At 37.7% G+C, this 20973-nt stretch overlaps 1 protein-coding gene across 2 annotated transcripts in view; it reads right to left on the bottom strand.

Annotated features, from left to right (window-relative positions):
• diaph2 (diaphanous-related formin 2) overlaps positions 1-20973 on the bottom strand; it is a 367046-nt gene that overhangs the window by 247908 nt on the left and 98165 nt on the right. For both annotated transcript variants that reach the window (XM_062425006.1, XM_062425005.1), the window contains exons 7-10: positions 18625-18764; positions 4524-4598; positions 4356-4425; positions 3454-3590 (exon numbers count right to left, since the gene is read on the bottom strand). In XM_062425006.1, coding sequence (XP_062280990.1) covers positions 3454-3590; positions 4356-4425; positions 4524-4598; positions 18625-18764 — 422 coding nt within the window. The remainder of the gene's footprint in view (positions 1-3453; positions 3591-4355; positions 4426-4523; positions 4599-18624; positions 18765-20973) is intronic.

The raw sequence follows: 20973 nt of genomic DNA on the forward strand, positions 1-20973 counted from the left end.
CAAGTGTCAACAAACACGTTTATCACCTCACTGACAGGACATTTACTCACAAATTTTCAACTCAAACACCATATATCTTATCTTCCCTTGTGTGCTGTTGTGGACATTTACTCGGCCAGTCTTTGGTCACCCTGACACTTGTCCATGCTTTCCATCTATTTGTATGCAATCCGGCCTATTATTGCTGCAGTATCCAATTTTGAGCTGTTACCAAGGTGATGTTAGAAAAAACAGGGTTTTATTGCAAATATGTTTAGTTGTCAAGGTAGTTGTGGTAAAGTGTATTTGGCTGGGTGAGAAAGGGTGCAAATTATTGCAGGGACTGGCTAATGTGTAAATACACCTTTTAAAATGTTAAGCAAATTAGAGTACTTGCAAAGGCTCAAGGCAGCTTGGCTAAGTAGAGCATTGGACAATTCCAGACACATTTTGTGCTTAACACACACATGCACAGAAGACTGTGATAAAAGTAAATTGATGTCTTACGCAAATTAAGGTAAACACTGATTTACCATCTGCATACAAAATATTTCACAACAGGTGGTCTCTCTGTCATTGCAAGACCTCATTTTTCATTTGCCTTCATGAATAGAGAAACTGAAAAGCATTACTGTCCTCAACCCTCTTATTCACTTGAGTACAAAAGACCTCTCAGCTTTATAAATGTTCCGTTCGCTGTTCCAATAAATAAGTAAATTAATAAAAAAGTAAATAGACAAGGCTAAAAGTTGAAATGTTAGCTGTATGGATCAGCAAATAGATACGTGTACAAGCATACTGGATGTGATCACACGCGTTATTTGAAGAAATAAAAATATATATATATATAAAATAGTCGCTTTATGAGCAAAGGGAGATAATGTGTCTGACCAAAAGGTCTGTATGTGTGGAGTAAGCTTGACACACAGATAAATGGAATGGCCATGCTCTGTGATAGGGGTTAGAAAGTCACAGTCAAGCACAGGGAGCAACATACTGAGTAGCTTTAAATCCAGTTCAAACGACGCTTCAAAACAGGCAAGATAGATCTGCTTAACTTGTCATGTTCCCTTTTGATGTTGTCAGCTGAAGTGGGTGTTGAACATGAGCCAGCGTCACAACACTGGTTGGCAGAGAAGTTTTCTGAGCGAGAAAGTGACGCCTCAGCTGCTTTAGCTTTCATTTCTACGGGATATGAACGTTTGAATGTCGGGCTATGATCATGGTTGTCCATGTTTATTTCAACCTATTATTGAGTACTTTGAGAGAGAGAGAGAGAGAGAGAGAGGAAGGGAGAGAGCGAAATGTGTCCTATTTGTACACCTGTGCCTGCTTAAAGACACTGTATTTGCACGTGCGTATGTTTTTACATGCAAGAAATAAATCTGAGTTTGAGATGTAAGAGTGATAACAGTAACAGAAGGTATTTCATTTAGGTGTAATTGTTGTAATTGCTGCACCATGCATTCATTATAGATTACTCCAATTCAAATGTATCAATCAGCAAAAGTAATCAAGAAACTGAAACCAACTGGCGTCATTACTAATGTATTGTAACATTTTTAAAATTTAATTTAAAAATGTTTTCTAAAAGTGTGTTGAATCTAAATAATCATGACTGCAAGGCTCGTATAAACATTGTGTAAACTGTAAACACCATTAAACTAATCACCTGTTTACATAAAACAACACTTCCATTAGTGCCAAAATACTGTATGAGGCTGCAGCTAGTTCTGCCATCCATTCTTCTTTTACTCAAAACTAAAAAATACCTCATGAACTACATCATAATTACAATTAAAGATGTAGACATAGTATTATGTTTAATGGGATCATGTACAGTATTAAACTACTAAATGTTACTATTTTATATAGTACCAAAGTTATCTTAAAGCTAATTACCATCTGCAGTCCCTTCAGTAGGTCAACATTAAAGCGTATGACATGTATTTGGATAGATTTATGCTCTAAGTTGTAAATGCTTACAGACAATAATTGTTATTTCTGTATAGTAAAACAGGTTTTATATGTTTTTTCTGTCTTTGCCTATATTTTCTTCAAATAAGAATACTCTCACAATACTATAAATGCTTGCTTCACGTATATACAGTTTCTAAGGAATGGTTACTGAATATAATGGTTTAATAAAAATAAAGAAATACGGAAAATAAATAACAAAAATGATCTTGACATTTAAAATGAATTGAATACAATTATCAGAAACAGAAAATCATTTTAGAAACCATTCACAGTCGCAACAAGGGTCAGAACTACAACCATAAAGGCCTGGCCTATTTGGATGGTCAGAGATGTGAGACTCTCTGCTGAACTCAGCTTCTCCAACAGAATTTGTGGGTTTGTTTATTTCCACCACTGCATACACACTGACTTTGAAGTGCCATTGTTATTCTAGTCTGGCCCTGTGGGAAACAATAAAAAACATTCTCCTAAATCCAATTTATAAGCTGTCACCCAGGTTGTGTGTCTGTGGCAAACTACACTGGGTAGTTCAACAAATTAAACAGATTAAACCGCATCAACTGACCATGTAACCCACCAGATTTCTATATTCTCTGAGCTCATCTGTTAGTGCAATACAGTATGTGCACACAGTGGATAAGCATATGCATGCACTGCTATCTCTTTATGAGCACATGCCACCCAGTGAGACAAGATTGAAGCAATAGTGATATTCCAGTGTTTACAAGAAGCAGCCGTCTCTTTACCTCTTGCTGTTTCAGATATATTACAGAGTGTGTAAAGGTAGCAAAGACAGCTCATATCTTTTTTTTTTGTCATAAGTCAGAATTTTGAAACAGTGTTGTGCTGTTTCCATATCAGCAGTGATGTACTAAGAAAGATAGGCACATGTTCCTCTTCCTCAACTTTGAATACTGAAAACTTGTTTACAACTTTGAATGGAGGCTGGGATAAAGTACTTAAAGGGTCAGTTCACCCAAATCACAAAAAATATATACTGTCCCACTTACTCTTTGTGGTATCTAGCCATGCAGACAGTTTTAGCTTTAGCTGTAAATGTTTTGAGATACTGTATCTGTCAATAGAGGTCTAGACTATGTCTCTAGTAGAAAATTGTAGTCCAATGAAAACTGTCCACAGCGAGGTTGGCGGATTATCCTGAGCAATCGGGAGACTATTTCCTGGAGAGAGACTTTGAGGTTTTTTTTTTTTTTTTCACACTCTGGGCATCAAAAATGGATTTCTATTCACACATATTGTCTTGCGGCAGCAGAGAATGTCTCAGTTGCAAATATCTCAAAACCTCTGCAAATAAAACTGAGGCTCCCAATTAGGTGAACTGACCCTTTAACTGTGACAAACTCCTTTTCTTACTTAATACTCTGAGATCATTTACATGTTGAGTGGACGGGCACATGATTTAATGTTGACATGACAAGGAAAATGCATTTGCAAGATCAGGATGTGTAACAACAAGTGTGACAAATGACTTACATGTTTTCTTCTCCAATAATACAGAAAGCAGAGAGAATTTTGACAATCTCTGTCATCATGTTGGTCTGTTTAGGGTCAATGGCTCGAGCCAGCAGCAAAAGGCTCCGCTCATCCCCCAAGATCCTTTGTAATCCATACTGTGAGACAATGACAATGAAAGTGAGGAGAGTGGGTAGTAAAATGGTCCATTGGGCATAAATTAATGAGAGCATTTGCATTCCTGGAGAACTCTCACTTCAAGTAAAAAATGAATTATACAAAAACGTTCTTATGTACGCAAGTTATAGTTAGCCTTAATTTTCTTTAAAGGAGGGACAACGAGGCCATGGGAGAAAATGGAGAGGATGATGAATTAATTCAATTCAGGACAGGACTATAGGGACAAATACTTATAGTCTCCTGCACCTTTTAGTCTCCCCACAACTGAAGGCGTGGGTAAAGATGACCACGTGTGGGGATTAAGTCTAAGAGTAGGAATATCAATAGTTCATCTATCCTTGAAATGTGTGCCACTTTTGAGAAATGAGCCAGACCTTCCCAAAAAGGATAATTAAAAGATCTGAGACTATGGGATGGAAATGGTAAAATTAGCTTCCCATTATCCCAGTCTTCATCATCCTCCAGATTCAAATCAGCTTTGGATTCCTGGTCATTTGAGCTACTATTAAGAGTTTTTTTTTTTTTTTTTTTTTTTTTTAAACTTCACCAGTGAATTCAAATGTAAATACAAATTCAAGCTGATAACTTTTAAACAACATATTACCTTTGACTCATCTCAGATTGTTTAGGATTGTATCCAAGTCATATAATTTCATCATGCAGTCATACTCATATTAAATGAGCTCTTTCTCTAATGGTTCAATTGAGTGGATTGGCTTTTTTTTTCATTGACTCATACAAACCTTATTGTTCATGAAAGCCTTCAAGCACTGGATGAGTTTATGCTGGTTGCGTTTATCAATATTCTCTTGCCTGGAAGAAAGGGGGGAAATTGAAAGAAATATTCTGATTACATGAAACGAGCAAAAAATGACAGAGAAGAAAAAGAGATGTCAAAGGAGTTCACTCACTGTTTCTTGTCCAGCAGCTTCTCCAAAGCATCCAGGAGAAGGCCAAGACCCTCATGACCGAAGTTATTAACCCAACTGCGGAGGAAAAAAAAACAGAAAAAAAATGAGTTCCCAATATTCAGTCAATCTTATTACTGAGTTGTTTTACTGTAAGTCATGTTGATTTACAAAACAAAACAAACAATATCATATTAACCTCTAAGGAAATCAGTCATTCAGAGTAATATCAACACTCACTTAGATAAATTGACTATTGTAGTGGTTTTTAATTCCTAACAGAGAGAGCTACAAATCAAAAGCCACCCTGGCAGTTTGAAACGGTTTGAATTTAAACTGTACCCATTTACAAGCAAATGAACACCCATCCATCTTAACTAGTGTTCCCATCGCTAAGCAGTTTGTATCCAGCACACCCTCCCTCCCCACTCCAAGCCCCCGTGAGCTGCTATGTTCCTGTGCCAAAAGATTAAGCAATGCAAGAAAGATAACACTGTAATCGATAATGGATCGCAAGAGATAATTGGCTATAAACCACAGCGTATCAGGAGACGGCAAATGATCCAGTGCAGATGAGCCTGCTTGTCTGAGACAGGAAAAGAGAGAGGCAGGAGGGGGGTGGAGGGACACTGTGGTCACAGGCAGTTTATGTCATTAGCATTACTTGTTTTCAGGCACCCAACTGTCAATAATGCAAAATGCATGGAGCAATTTTCTGACATTAACGGGGCATAAGTCAATGATTTATCCCGCCTTTTTGACAATGATTTGAAATAATAATGGTGTGAGTATTAAAGTCATTTATATTGACTCAGTGAGTCGGAGAAGACCCTCAATTAGGAATGAGATGCATTAGCCTGAGGCAACTTGCGAAGTTGAGGTGAGGTATTTCTTTGATCTGTGACGAAATTAGCACGCGCTACAACCCCAACCTACCATGATTCAAATTTCATTAGCAGACAAGCAGAGCCAATTTATAAGTTATTAATATCTACTATTGTGTATAATGATGATTTGTTTTCTTAATAAAAAACAAAACATCATGATGTTGTAGATTTATAAATGTCTGTTTACAAAGAGCCTCCCAGTTTGAAGGTTTGCTTCCAGCATGTGATTTGCACATATTTAATGCCACAAAAGAGACTAAAGAACAAACTGGCTCAGTTAACTGCAGAATAACAACAGTTATATGTGTTTGTGACACAGAGGTGGTGGGAACAAATGAGAGACTGGGACAACAAAGAGGACAAGGAGGCGACATGGCTGAGGGAGCACAATTTAGTAAATCCACAGTCTTTGTTTATGCTTCTTAGTAATGATGGCAGTGTCAACCTTTGGAGAACAAGGAATGGATCCAATATGTGTGTATATTATACAGCATAACTGCAACATGAGATAATGTGAATGCTGTGTGACCTCAGGAAGGTGTGTGTGAAAAAAGAAGAAAAAAAGGACTACAAGAGATTTCACATGACTTTCAATTATTGCTTTGCAATCATTTAGGTTATCATAATGATTCTCTACCATCAAAAGACTCAAATCAGTGTTTTAAGGAATAACATATGTGGTATGTTCCCAAAAAAGCATCCTCATTAAAAGTGGATTTCTGATGACATGTCTTTGCTGTGAACTTATTTCAACAAATTCAATATTTTAGTAAAATATAATTTATTCCCCAAAAGACCAAAAAGACATTACTGACATGTACTGCCAAAATAAATGTAGGTATGTATAAGGATATACTCATCCAATATCCATATTTTGAGTTACGAGCAAATCTGACAGCTAATGTGCTCTTAGGTGCTACAAATTGACATTTAGAGTCACGATTTAGAGAAATGTAGAAGTTAGACTGATGTGAAGTTCTAAAATGAGCTTTCATACATCACACACACACACACACACACACACACACACACACACACACACACACACAAACACACACACACACACACACACACACACAAATGTCTGCTGTAAGAAATGTCCATATTTAGGTACACTTTTAGTGCTTTTGTGTATCTACAGGACAGGACTATCATATATACAGTACCTAAAAACCTTGAGAATAATTATGTAGAATAAACACATACATTCTTGTAAAACCGAATTATAGGACAACAATACAATTACCAATCACTCATAAAACCAGTCATAAAACAACTTTTGCAACAATTTTATGGACCATTTTTGCTATATGCCTCACACCCTCTCTCAATTATTATGGGACTGAAACATAACTGACACAAAAAGGAAGGACTGGAATTGTTTGCACAGTAAATTAGTCATCAAAAATGTATTATCGTCTGCAGGCTGCAACATAATGAAGTCCTGATCAAGATTTTTAAGGTACTAAATGTTTTGGCTCCTCCCTGCATCCCAGATATTAATCATGTTCTGTCCCCTCACGTATTCCTTTAGGTCCTCTGCAGCTCGCCTTCTAAATGTCCCCAAAGAAAATGAGCTGGTACTTTTACAGTGTTTGTCCCAAGGCTATGCAATGGCCTCTCTGTTCATCAGAGAAACTGTTTCAGTGGACAACACACTATTACAACTACTAACACACACTGCAATACTAGTAACACTAACACTACTATTATTACTATTATTATTGTAATAATAATAGTATTGTCTGCTGTAACAGGCTGTGGTCTAGTGCTCTGTTTCTACCTTACCCTTACAAGCTTTATCATCAATAATATTTACAAGCTTACAACAGTACCAGTGTATATTCTAATCAGACATCCATTGTTACTTAAAAGGCAGAGCAGCAAAATATGTCTTGTAGACCTGGCTTAAGTTCATCTTTAGTTACACATTGGTTCTTGTTTCCGGTGGCCTTTCAATTATCAATGTAGCGATTCAAGAGTGAAGGGACACTCGGTCTCTTCTCCTAATATGGGCATACATCCACAGATTTCATTAACTTGGGGGAGAACTTGTTCATCTAATATTGATGGCTATAATCCTCTAGTTAAGTGCCACCAAATTGTGTTACTTTCTGCAATCATGTATATTCCGCAGGCAAAATGAAAAATTCATGGTCAGTGTTAGGGAAGCAATTTCTTATTATATACTTTTGGTTTATTTCTGCTGGCTTGACGCAATTATATTGTAGTTAAGGTAACTGCTATAAAATGTATGTATTGAAAATCTCACGGTCTTGCCCACAAACATAAGCACAAATGGAAACAAGATGTTTACAAGGAAAATACTGCCAAAGATTACATAAATGAATTTCACCTGTCAGTATCAATGCTCAACTTTGATAATGTATTTAAAAACAGATAGGTAAAGATGTTTACGGAGAGCTGAGTTAATATCCAAAGATATAAGGTCATGACTAGCATGTAGACCAGTATCTGAATGTCAGTTCTTCCAGTACTACTTGTATATTGTGAACACACAAATTAGTGTGTGCTCACAAAAGCTTTTCAGCCTCATCTAAAGTTACCTTTTGGATTTTTGATGACATTTCTTTGCTATAAACTTAATACAACACATTCAAAATTTCTTGACATCAGATGACTATCTATCTTCCTTTCAAATAAGATTTATTCTCTGAAAGGCCAAAAGACATTACTGACTTCCCGACCTAACAAATGTAGTTACGTATATTCATCCTATCTCTGCTTATTTGAGGTGAGGTAGCAAAGAGTGTGGTCAAAGTGTAGCGTTTCAGAAAAAAAAGAAGGCAAAGGACATGTTGGTACACATCACTAGCCACAGTAAGTAACTGAAAAAGCAAGAGGAAAAGTCATGGGCAGACTATCTCTCACCTTTCTGTTTGACTGATCACTGGCCTTGTGTTTATATGGCTTCTCCACACATTGATTTCAGTGTACATACCGGTTTTATTATTTTATCATGGCTAGATGGGAAGCTGTGTTATAGAAAGCTTCTGTGCAAAAAAAACTGTCCCTCTATGGGTGTACTGGCCTATTCGATACTACAGTATTCCAATTGAGACTCGATGCTCTGTGCATCAAATAGCTCTGGACATTACAGCTTGAAACCGAGCACCACCAGTGTCTGCTTAGTGATTTACCATGCCAAACATGGAGCTAGATTATACCCCAACTATTTTAATGGCTTGCTGAAATAACTATAATGGACAGGGCATATCAGATGACAGATATTAGATATAAAATATTAACTGTACTTTTCTGTTCCGCAAAAAATAATAAAATAATAAGATAGCCATTAGCCATTCCTTTTTTCTTACATGCTTTTAATAGCTTTCATTTATCTGATAAAAATCAAACAATGTCCATGAACAACATTGAAAATAGGAAGACACCAAGGCACTCATCTTGGAAAAAATAAAATGCCTTTATTTTAAGGGCAGGACATGTTAAAAACTGTACTTCGGGTATGAGCCTTCGTCAGGAATGTCCATGAACAATTTGGTGTTAAAGGCAATGGCCTTTGCGACTATTGTCTACTAAAGTCAAAAACACAGAAGTTTTCACCTCATAATTTGGAATTATAAAATGTATGTGATCACACAGGTTAAGTTTTCAGTAAAAGGAAAGTTAACTGTTTCACTGTAGTCAATGTAATTGCACCGAGCGCTGATTTTCTTGTTTGCTGTTCATGTAGGTTCGTAAATCTTGGTGACAGTATACTTCAGTTTGTTAGGTTTTCTTACAGGCTTTTAAAGTACTCCATGATTTGCCTTAATTCACAGAATTAATCAATATATGTTATTTCTCCCTTGAGAGGTTGCAGACTGTTGACTGTTGAGTCTAACAGGCACCTTTTGCATTCAGCAGAGCCAGAATCATTGGCCTATGCTATCCTTGTAAAAGAGCAGTGAGGGGCTGACATCCCTTGCATGTAACTCCAAGTTACATGTGCTCTTTTCATTCATGTGGTAGGTGTTATCCTGATTATATCAAAGGTTTCTGTCTCTTGCTTCTAGCATAGATTTTATATGTAATGAAGAGTACAAGTAATTGCTGGAAAATACAAAGCACTTGTAATATCACACATCTAAATTGCTGTATAGAATAACTACTTGCGAAGGCCATGTCTCTTCAACTGATGCTTCATTTTAACAGTGTAATGAAAAACTTCATTGAGCTACAGTGCAGGAGCTGTTCACAGAACCAACAAAAGCAGTTGTGATATTTGATATTGATAATAAAGCTAGTAACACAGTCTGAGGACATTATTCCTAGTGTCAGCACTCCAAGAATGTGATTGCTCATGTAGTCAAGCAAGATAAGAGAGGGAGCAGTTCAGTACTCACAAGGAGCACTTTGCACTTCTAATGGTCTCAGCGTGATTCCAAAATGTGACATTAACAAAGACTGAAGATTAGGCCTACTGCATAAATGATTGTTCATTTTCTTCTAGTGGAACTGAAGGTGGTTGTGTGTCTGTGTGTGTGTGTGTGTGTGTGTGTGTGTGTGTGTGTGTGTGTGTGTGTGTGTGTGTGTGTGTGTGTGTGTGTGTGTGTGTGTGTGTGTGTGTGTGTGTGTACGGCTGCAAAACAAAACTAAATGAAGGCAGCAACAGTGTGTTTCTGTGGTGTGGCTGCATGTGTATAAATCAGTGTGTGATATTGGGGAGTGGAAGTCTCTATCAGAATTAAATTAACTAGTAACTGAAGGCAGCTGACAGCACACCATGCTTCCCAGACACTTTTAAATCACCCCAAACAGAGTGCAAAACACTCTTGAAATTTCTAATTATCTCCTGAACAGCACAGAGGATTCCCATACAACAAGCTTCACTGCTAGGTGACTATATAGAGGAACCAGAAGATGAACTGTGCAGATTGCTGGTTGATTGGAGTAATTAATTTAATTGTTGGTAGTGGTGTAATGGAATGTAGTTGATCCATGATCCGTACGGATCACCCCCCACGGTTTGGCACGCACATGAACCATGAATTAATTGCAAAATTTAATGTCTCATTGGAGTCAAAGTAAGCAAATTGCTGTAAGAACAAGTCATGGACAGACAGCATGTCGCTAACAGGGATTTTGAAGAGAAACAACCAAACCAGCATCGAGTCTGAAGTGACATCTTCAGGTATGTTTACGTGCTGTTTAATGTGTTGCAGCTGAGCAGCTAATTGGCTAGCTAATCTGCTAACTGGTGCACTTTTCTAAATGAAGTGAATGTTTGTTTAGTGGCTCATTGAACAAGCTTAGCTGCAGTTAGTTATCATCAAGTTTTGATGATGTGGACACAGGCTATTGTTTCGTTTGCTACTATGTTTAAAGGTAGGGTTGGTAATCCTGTTCAGAAGCACTTTTTGTTATACTGGGTGAAATGGTCCTTCTATTATCAGAGGTATCAATACATTATGTCTTTAGAAAAAGGAACCTCTGGAAAATCAGACCTCTGTGGCAGCCACAGGACTGATAAAACTACGACCAATCCATGCTCTTCGCACCGAAAAGCAAAAACCAATCAGGTGCCTTCATGTCTAATTCTGCATCCGCCCCCCTCTCTCCCTGCCTACTTCGCGCGTGCACAGTCTTCACCTGTCGCTGTTGCCGGTTTGTGGGGGCGTGGCTTGGACGGACTCACTGACGGGAAGGGGAGCAGCGGGGTGGAACTTAGAGGAGGCAGGAGGAGGTGCTATTTTCAAATCTTGCTAGCTCTCTTGCTAGCTTTCCAACATTACCAACCCTACCTTTAAAGGAAGAAGATATTGCTTTACACAATATATGGAAAGCCAAGTTATTTTTGAATCAGTTTTTTCTTTCTCCTGATGCAAAAATGATCTGATCCATGACTCAAAACTGTGAAACGATCCAAACTGTGAGTTTTGTGATCCGTTGCACCCCTAATTGTTGGATATACTGTAAATCTTGCATTTTGCAGAAGATCAGAGAAAGGATCGTTGGGTTTGATGTGATGTATCTACACATTCCTCTGACTTATGCAGAGATGAGTTTCATCTTTCAAGGAGAGGGAAATGCAGTGTCAAGCATTTCTATGAAAGAGAGAGTGAAATATTCTATTTTCAAAGCCATAAAGTTGCCATTTTATTCAAGCTTTTGTTGCTGCCACCTTTGACAGTAGGTGTATAAAAATCTCTTCAAAGTCTCAGTGTACATCTACCACAATGTTCGACCTATTATTTGCTATTTGCTGGAAACAACTAAAATATTAGGACAGCTCTGCATCTCTCCTAAATCCAGAAGCAGAAGAACTTTCATAGGTTCAAAAAGTTTCATTCCTAAGATAAGGGTAGGAGCAAATAGAGCGTCACTCTGAGATTTTGAACCATACTGGACAGACTTCCAGCTCAGATGTTTGTTAAATATGGACTTAGATCTCATGGGATTCTGGGTTATGTCCCACATACCAGAAAATATGACATTATCTTTTAGAATGATGCCTATATTTTTGAAGAGATTCTGAATAATACATTATACATTTTCCTTCAGCTGTATGATTAAAATACATGCTACAACTCAAAAATGCACTATATCACTATTGCATTCAAAGGCATCATATTGCCAAGATTAGGAACAGAATGGATCATAAGAAATGGTTAAAAGAGACAATACGTTTAGAGATTTACATTTAAATTTATAGTACAGTAATATGCCAGTTATTTCCTATAATTGTGAAAGATAATTTCCAACTAAATCAATATGGAATTCAAATCAGATATTTCTGAATTATGTATGTATCACTCTGGGGCCATAACAGATATGGCTATCTAGGAGGTTAACAGATGGTGTCATAAAATGAAATAGGCATCACTCTTAAAATATACCCAGACACTGAGGACATTTATGTCTTCAAATTCGTTTTCACTGCCTCTGAGGAAAAGGGTGAACGTCAACTCTGAAGTCAGCCGCAAGGGTAAAAACTAGTTAACTTGCTCGATTTTGATTGCTCGTCACGTCCGTTGAGGACAGTGGCATAACATTTTTTGCCAAATTTAACAGTTGATGATAGCACCAACCTTACACAAGAAGTAAAAGAAAAAAATAAATGTGGATCCACTAATGAGCAAAGTATTTCTGTTACTTTTGAAGAAAAAGAAAACTACTATTTCTTACAGACGTCAAGTAAATGATTATGTCATTTCCAAATCTTTTCTGTCTTGTTTCTCCTTGACAACTGACAGAACAAACTTGTCTGAGGCCTGCGGGTGCTTGAGAGTGGTTTCTAATAGCACTATGAGTCTAGAGAGAGAGTCCCACAGCATAGTATAAAAAGCATTACCCCATTAGAAACCTTCCACACCCACCTTACTTATATTACTGTGGCAACAGCCATGCATGTTACAGCCCTGACAGGCTAGGTTTTTGGATATCTTGTGTCTCTCTGTTTCCACATCACCTCCTGGAGAATGTCAAATCTTAATCGCCATGGTAGAAAATCAAATGACTATTTTTCCATTACTGAACAAAGCAAAGGGATGGGAAGAAATGGTGGCTTGATCCTCAAAGTACAGAGACATCAGATTGTCATGTGCCCTGTGGAAGCCTTTCCCCATGAACTCCTCTAAGGACATCATGTCTTTTAACGCTATATTTAAAATTTTCAAATTGACATGGAGTCTGATTGAGCTTATAAAAGCTCTATCCAGGATAGAAAAGTGAATACAGAGGATCAATTATGGATGATTCACTGAGATAGGGAGTTATTTCCACATCAAAAATGTGAGAGTTGAAACAGTTATTCATCTCTGTGAAGAATCTGTGTCAGACAGAGCTGGCACATTGATGTCTACTGTACCTAAATCCTCACACAAGTAGCATTCATCAGTGCAGTGTTAACTCATTGCAGTTGCATTACAAACCACTATTCACACTTTGTGCCTGTGCCAGACAAGATTTCTGGTCTGTGCTGTCAAAGGGGAAATATACAGCCTGTGAGACGTTAAGATGTTCATATTTGTTCAGGCAGCCACAATAGCAGATTGACAGATGGATATGCTCCTTTGTGCTGGTGTTAATTGGCTGTTGGACAGACGAGGCCAAGGGAGGAAGAGTCGGGGATATGAGAGTGCCGGTTATCGCTACTAATTTTTTTAAAAACAAAAAAACATTTGTAGCAAGGGATTGGCTTTTGTTGACACCTTTTAATTGTTTTGCTTTTAATTGTATGGGTATGTGTTCACCTCCCTGGAGATATTTCAGTATTTAAAGAAGATAGTATATGCCTAAATAATAGTTAATTTGTTTGTTACAATCAAATAATGCAGATAGATTATGAGCTGAGGCTATCTGGGTTCTATGAATATATCTTATATTGGGCACCACTACTGTACTTGGCATAAATGTCTTTTTTTCAGTATGCTGTTGAATGTTTTATCACGCTGGGCATTAGGACAGACAGTCAACACGACGAGGAGCTTTATGTTAGCAGCCATAGTAACTTCAAAGCTCATAAAAAGCCCATTACTAGTGTTCCATGCAACCCCCAGTGCTCAGTCAGCTACAAGCATTCAGCTGAGAAAAGCTGGTGAGACTGATTCAGTCTCAGAGACACCCTGTGTGGCAGAGCGGCAAGATCATCACAACAACCCACACCTTGAGTATCCAGAGACAGGGAGAAACTCTGGTGTCAGCAAATGTCTCTCCCGCCTCCACAAAAAGACCCCACAAGAAAATGCCCCCGAGGAAATGTCTGACTTGTACCGTGAAGATTTCACATAATGAAAAGTTAGGAACCAAGTTCAATTTTACTTAAATATGTCTTAGGGATCTGAGAGCTAGCAGATCTAATATGGAAGTCACTGTCAGGATTTGACAGTTATAGTGTAATGCTGAAGGCTGAACATAGAGAACTCAGAAGCTGGGGCCATGGATGTGTGCTCTGCTGCCCAAAACCACCCTCCTATTTTTATTTTATTAGTTATATAGGAGGAATGTTAAAAGCTGCCTTGCACTTAAGTTATCATATATAGTGTAAAACTAGGGTATGTCAAATTATCATCAGCAAAAGTAAAAACAGAATTGCAAACATATTTAATTTAAAATGGTGAGTTTTGCTTTGGTAAAAATATATCTTGATTATTAAAATAAAGATTAAATTAGATATATTTTACATGGACACTATCACAATTTTCACATGTGTGAGACAAAAGTGAAAGAAGCTGTGAAATGGGTGTGAAAAAGAAGGCCAAACTGAAACACCCCAGGATTTCTCTCCCGTTAAATGAGAAAATAAGAGGGTTATAATTTTCTGTAAATTGGCATCTCACTTCATGTCAGTGGATTAAGAAATTAATGAAAAGTGGCTAGTCAATCTGACACTTCTAAATTAAGAAACGAGTATCCAAATGACAAAATTCAAAGGGGGAGAATGAGGTAGAGGATAAATAATTGGCTGGGGAATTTTTTGACAGAATGAAAAGTGGAAAACATGGCAGCTGAGGAGAAGAGAGTGAAAACAGGGTAGGCAGTGGATGCTCCAGGCAATGCCATCTGTGGGTGGATCTGCAAAGGCTACATGCCACACACCTGTGTGGGACTGCCTGGGAGATAAGGCCCTCAGCACAATGGCCCCGTGGCCACCTGTGCTGCCAAACAGGTGCACAGCCCAGCCAATTAAACTATTAGACAAACACAGGCCTCTGGGAGCAAATTAGCAGGCTGCCCAAACATCACAGGAAAAACAAAAAGCAATGGTAAGCACTCACTGTGAAGAACAAAAGCACTTTGATGGTGAGACTTTTGGTGTACATAATTAAGTTTAAGGCTTAATAAAACAAAGTACTGGTTTCACATCACCTATGTGTAAAATGTCTTGTCTTTTAAAGGGAACAGTTATTTTCCATAGATGTATAGTATGAAATCATGTGCTTACCATGTTTTAAGGACAACGGCTATATATAGATGTCATATATCCAAATTTTTAAATCATTATTAAATCGTAGAAAATGCAGAAGCTATTTTTGCTTACACATTAAGAGCAAGCAAAGCCAAATATGTGGACATTTAAAAAACAACAAAAAAAGAGTCTCCTGTCATAAAATACATTTTCAATCTTTTGTCACATTCTGATGACCTCTGCAGCTCTTTTGAATCCTGACAGACGGGATTACTAAATTCAAGAAGATCAATACATTTATTAATGTTAACATATTTATACATGGACCAATAGGAGTTTAATCAGATGAGATTTGCATTATTCCGAGGATTTTTAGGATATTTTTCCTACAATAATGTTTGTCTTAAAAATGTAGGGCCTCATCATTTGAACAAAGAAAAAACGGCCTTAGAAGATGTTTATCTGGCCTTTTCAACTGTGAGAAAACTCAAACTCAGAAAATAATCATCTCTTGACTCTACATTGGCATTTTTGCTACGAGGGGAGTTGGTCTCTATAATGAGAAATACTGCTCAATACAATAAACTGTGAGGCACAACAAGAAATATGAAAGAACAGTTGCAAATCATGCAAAGTCTTTACATGTTGTATACAGCCTCATTACTACTTGGTACAACTTTCACCAGTTTGCAATTTCTTCAGATATGATCGACAAAAAATGACCAAGATTATCAATATCTAAGGCTAGCTGATCATTATTCTGAGGTGTGAATTAAAACAAGCATGAATGCACTGCTCTATCATCTACTTCATGGTTATTTTCAGTATATGATAACATACCGTACAAAGGTTAAATTAACATAGTGGAGTCAGAGGAGTAGCAAACCAAATGTGGTTTTCCTGTGTGTTGTGATCCATGACAATTAAGTGCATTCATATTAATTAGGAGAACCATCCACCTATCCATGCCTCAAGAAATAATCAGTCCCGTTTCCCAGGAGAGGAATAATAAGAGGCGTGAAGATGAGCAGGGGACCAGTGTTGGGCAACAATTGCACAGTCTACTTCACACACCCAAAGGTGCCTGTATGGACATGGCCATCCGTGGGAGGCCATTTTTCCATAAAGCACTGCTCCATTACATGCTGGTCAAAGGTTCAGCCATTTGAAAACACCCACAGGGCAGACCTGGCCTCACTTACATCCCCTCGGCACTAGTTGGCCTTTCAGAGTGGAAAGGCTGCCTTGGCTCCCCACAGCTCGCTGGAGCCTGTGGAGACTGACTTCAGAGCCATGCAATCACTCGAGGGATAATTACTTAGCTACTTGGTTATTCATTATACTACATAACATACGATATATATAATGTGTATTTGTGTAAAGCTGAGTACATTATAAATGTATCTATGGTTCTTTTCTGTATTTACTACTAGCTAATATCGCCCATTAGTCACCTGGATATCTTTGTATAAAGCACAAAACTTTATTGTCTTTTGTTTCAAATCTGTTAATGCAGGGATTCAGCTATAATGCTGGTACTAACGCACAGATTAAATAAATGCTAATAAGGGGCCATGCTGGCAGGTCCTTTCACTGTACGCAGGGTCAACATAAAAGTATTCCATTAATCTAATAACCATTCACTATGCACCATTTATTGATTCACATTACGAAATACCTCTTCAGCATTGGGCTGGTAAATAATTTAGAGGCTTTGCTGTCACTAAGGGTTCTTCTGCACAAGTGGGACCGAATTAAAATTGAAGATCTCATTTAAAGGAGAGAAGGCAGAGAATTTGGTTAATAAGTGGAGAAAAAGCTTTCAAAATCAGCAAGGCCTCATAATAAATGACTCAATCAAAGCTCAATAGGATTGAGCTGGGGGGGAAATAAATTAATTAATCAATAATAATAACAATGGGTTTAAAACCGAATAAAGAGATGAAGTGCAGGCACTGTCCATTTTTAGTTTGGGTAGATTGAAGGCAGATTGTACACATGACACAGAGTTGATCTCTGGGTGAGCACCACATGCTTATTAAGGTCTCAGAATGCCTGGCTTTCTGCTGTGGATAGCTAGACTTCCTATCTATTAGGGATTAATGGACAGAGTGGTTTGGAATGACAGACACACTGGCGATGACTATAAACTTGTGCTTGTTTGGCCAGCTGCACCATTGGCCGTACTCGTTTTAAAGTTGATGTTGTGTGTCTTTGATGTTTGGCTTAGTCATCAAGCCACATCGAACAAGTCCGATGAGGTTCTCCTACCTAAATACAAATATAAATAGGTTGTGTCCAGCAGACAGCACCTCACTGATAGATATAAATTTAGAGGTGTATTTAAGAAATAAGGTACATTAAAAAGCTATAGTTCCTCTCATCCTAACTGTAAATAAATACACAGAAATGGAACGAACTGTGCGCATGGTTGAGAGTGAAAATACATGTGTGTTGATGTTTAAGGTACATACAGTACATGCATATAAAATGCATTGTTTAGTCCAAAGTATGTTTAGATCTAGTTAAGATGGCCAGTAGTCAACCCCTTTCATCCAAATTTGCCAGATATACAATTTATGTTACACAGAAAACATAACTATTTGCAATCAGTCGTACAACTTGGTAGCATGAGTGTAAAGGTGTATATGTATGTTGTGTGCCACTGTGTTTAGAAGGTTTGTCCTACTGCTCCATATATGATGTGATTTTCAGTCTGATCAGGCAGACTGAAAATCACGTAGTTTAGTGTACTAAGACACACTTTGGTATGTTTTCAGTGTAAACAGTGCCATAGTGAAAAAGTGAAACCAAATAGATGTTTAGAAGAAAGTAAAATTAACAATAAATATATAATCAAAACCCTAACCCTAACCCAAAATGTAATTTTTGTAACATGTTTTAACCATTATCATTCATAAATCCACCTCAAACAATCACAAACAATCGAACATATGTTTTGAAAGAATTATTTCAGTCTGGTTCCCCCTTTGCTCCATAGGATCCCACTTTTTTTATTTGTTTGCATTAAGCACAACTGGCAAATGTCTGTGTCTGTGTGTTGTCTGTACAATATTTACAATATACAATATAAAACTGGTGCAGTTGATCTTGCATAGCCAGCTCAAAAGCACGACTCCTCATAGTATTTATTTCTAATAGTTGTTAGAAAAAAAGGAGAAATTTAAAGGGGGCCCTCTTTCGATTTTGATTAGCCCACTAGCATTATGCCAACAATTGTAGATACTCAAAGAAATGCTTTGAGCTGTAGAATTTGCAAATATGAAAATAATTCCCAGCTACAAAGCACAGTCTGCAGTGTATGAAAATAGCTTGAGTCACTGACCTGACGGGGTTACTTGTGAGAGACACTCTGAGGGATTCCAGGCAATTAAGTAGCTTTTCCTCTGTAATGCCAGAACGCAGCTCATGGACGTATTCTTGGGATGAAAGTGTACATTCATGCTTGCTGTTCCTTAGTCCACCCTGCAAACAAAATATCAATAGGACATTTATCAGATCATCATCCAATGCTATGACCTGAACAACAATGGTTATCAATAGCAAAAGTACATTGTGAAAGTCATTAAAAGACAAACTTGTTCATAAGCTTGATTTGAATAGTGTGATTCTAAAGAGAAAGATGGGTTAATTAACAATTACAGTTCAAAGAATGAGAAGAAATCCACTTTTACTTGTAAAGACTGAGAAGCATTCATTTTTAAAAGGCTATATTCTGTCATTCAATAAGACAGTATGGAAAAAGCTCAAGCACACCATGAAAAGGATGTTTAATGCTTAGTAAGTACCTTGTGTTCACAGTAGGTGCAGGTGTTTGATCAAGTATAAGCATTATGAACGACTTAAAATTTGGCGTTTGATCAAGGTGTCTGCGATAAAAAAGCTGGCCAAAATGTTTGTGTACCAGAAAGAGGATGACTGATTGAAATGTCTAGAAATGTGTTGGCCAACTTCTCTTTTTCTCAATCAGCCAAGACTTTAATGATAGACAATATTCACTGAGTGCCAAGCACAAGCTCCACAGTACATGCTATCTGCGGCAGCTCATGCTAGAAGTAAATGGATTCTTGTGTATAATCTCCAGAGAGGTCTCTCGGGACATGTTGCTACACTGATGCTTACACAATGAGACTACCTATTGGCAGCAATATACACAGTTACACCACAGCAGGGAAACATACATTTATACATCCATTTCCCCCTAACACACTGATGTCATCTCTTTGTATTACAATGAGCTACAGCTTGATTCCAAAGTTACTGACAGATTGAATCCGTTGGAGGTCTGACATTGCATCCATGCAGTCCAGTGGGCAACATCATTTTTGAGGACTTGCAAATTGATTAATTAGATTGCATTATTTAAACTCCCAGTACAAGTTTCAAGAACAAATCTGTGTAATAACATATATGTGGTCAAAATAAGTTATATTTCAGGTTGGGGTGGAGTAAAGGTACCGCATAAAGACAAAATGAGGAGACATGCAGCAGAAAGAGCATTAGATATGCCTGAACCAGACTGCTAGGCCAAATCATTGTCACTCTGTTCATCCTTGGACTGCTGGTTCCCCACAAAGTGAGCTGTACTAATAGGCAGTTTGGGAAGTAATAAGCTAGCTCATTTATCTAGAGAAAAGAGAGGCCTGCTGCTCTCCTGCAATGCACAGTCAACATGAAATAACTTTTTTTTTTTCTTTTTGGTTGGAAACAGAACTAGAAAGTCTTACAAGAGCAAGCTACCAATAATTCTGCGCTTTAGGTGTAAACTGAGCTCATCATTTGATTGGCTCAATAATGACAAAAAGTATTTATTTGACAAAGAATGCCATAAAAATCCCATTCCTCTTCCTGCAGGGGTGATTTCTGCAAAACTTAAAAGGGGTGTCGTTTCCACTGCCACTGTTAAAAATTATATTAAAGTGCAGTGTTTCACCTATAATTGCACAGGCCTTGTGAGCCACCAGGCCAACAAAAACCCCTACTAGGCCCGAAAAAAATGTTTTGGATTTTTTTTAATGCCAAAAATAATGATCAATAATCAATTACGTCTTCGTGCAGCAATCTTCTGAAACATGAATCAACCTCTGCGTTGTTGGCTGGGAAAGTCTTGACACTGTGTGAGTGCCACTATTAAAATAATTGAGAGTAAAATCCCAAGCAAATGGGATGCAGGTTAGCTAACATGAGCATGACGCTGCACAAACAAGCCAAAATATGGGGACAAATATAATCAAATACATTAACGTTTTCCTCCAAAACTCCCAAGCCAAGTAGAAGTACAGATGGGGAAGAAGGGTGAGGGACAGAACTAGGAGAAGGGAGAGGGGCAGATGGGGGGAGAGCTCAAGCTTATTTTTATGCAATAAATGCAGCTCATTAAGTCATCCTCTCCTTGTGGTCTGACTGTGCCAATATGCCATACTGCATGCCTCGTTTCTTTAGACAATTTTTAGCGGTGTGTACCACCAGGCCTGAAAAAAAAAAAATAGGGGAAACACTGAAGTGGAAATATAAGCATACAATTTATAATGTGATCTTAAACGGTTATCATTGTATGACATTTTGCTACACTAAAAGCTTGTGAACAAGGGTATACTACTGATATTCCTGTCAGGAATACCGGAGCCTTCATTTCTTCGCTTCATATTTTTCCACAGTGCTGATACTGTGATCT

This window comes from Scomber scombrus, chromosome 9, assembly GCF_963691925.1.
Source record: "Scomber scombrus chromosome 9, fScoSco1.1, whole genome shotgun sequence".
NCBI classification, from domain to species: domain Eukaryota; kingdom Metazoa; phylum Chordata; class Actinopteri; order Scombriformes; family Scombridae; genus Scomber; species Scomber scombrus.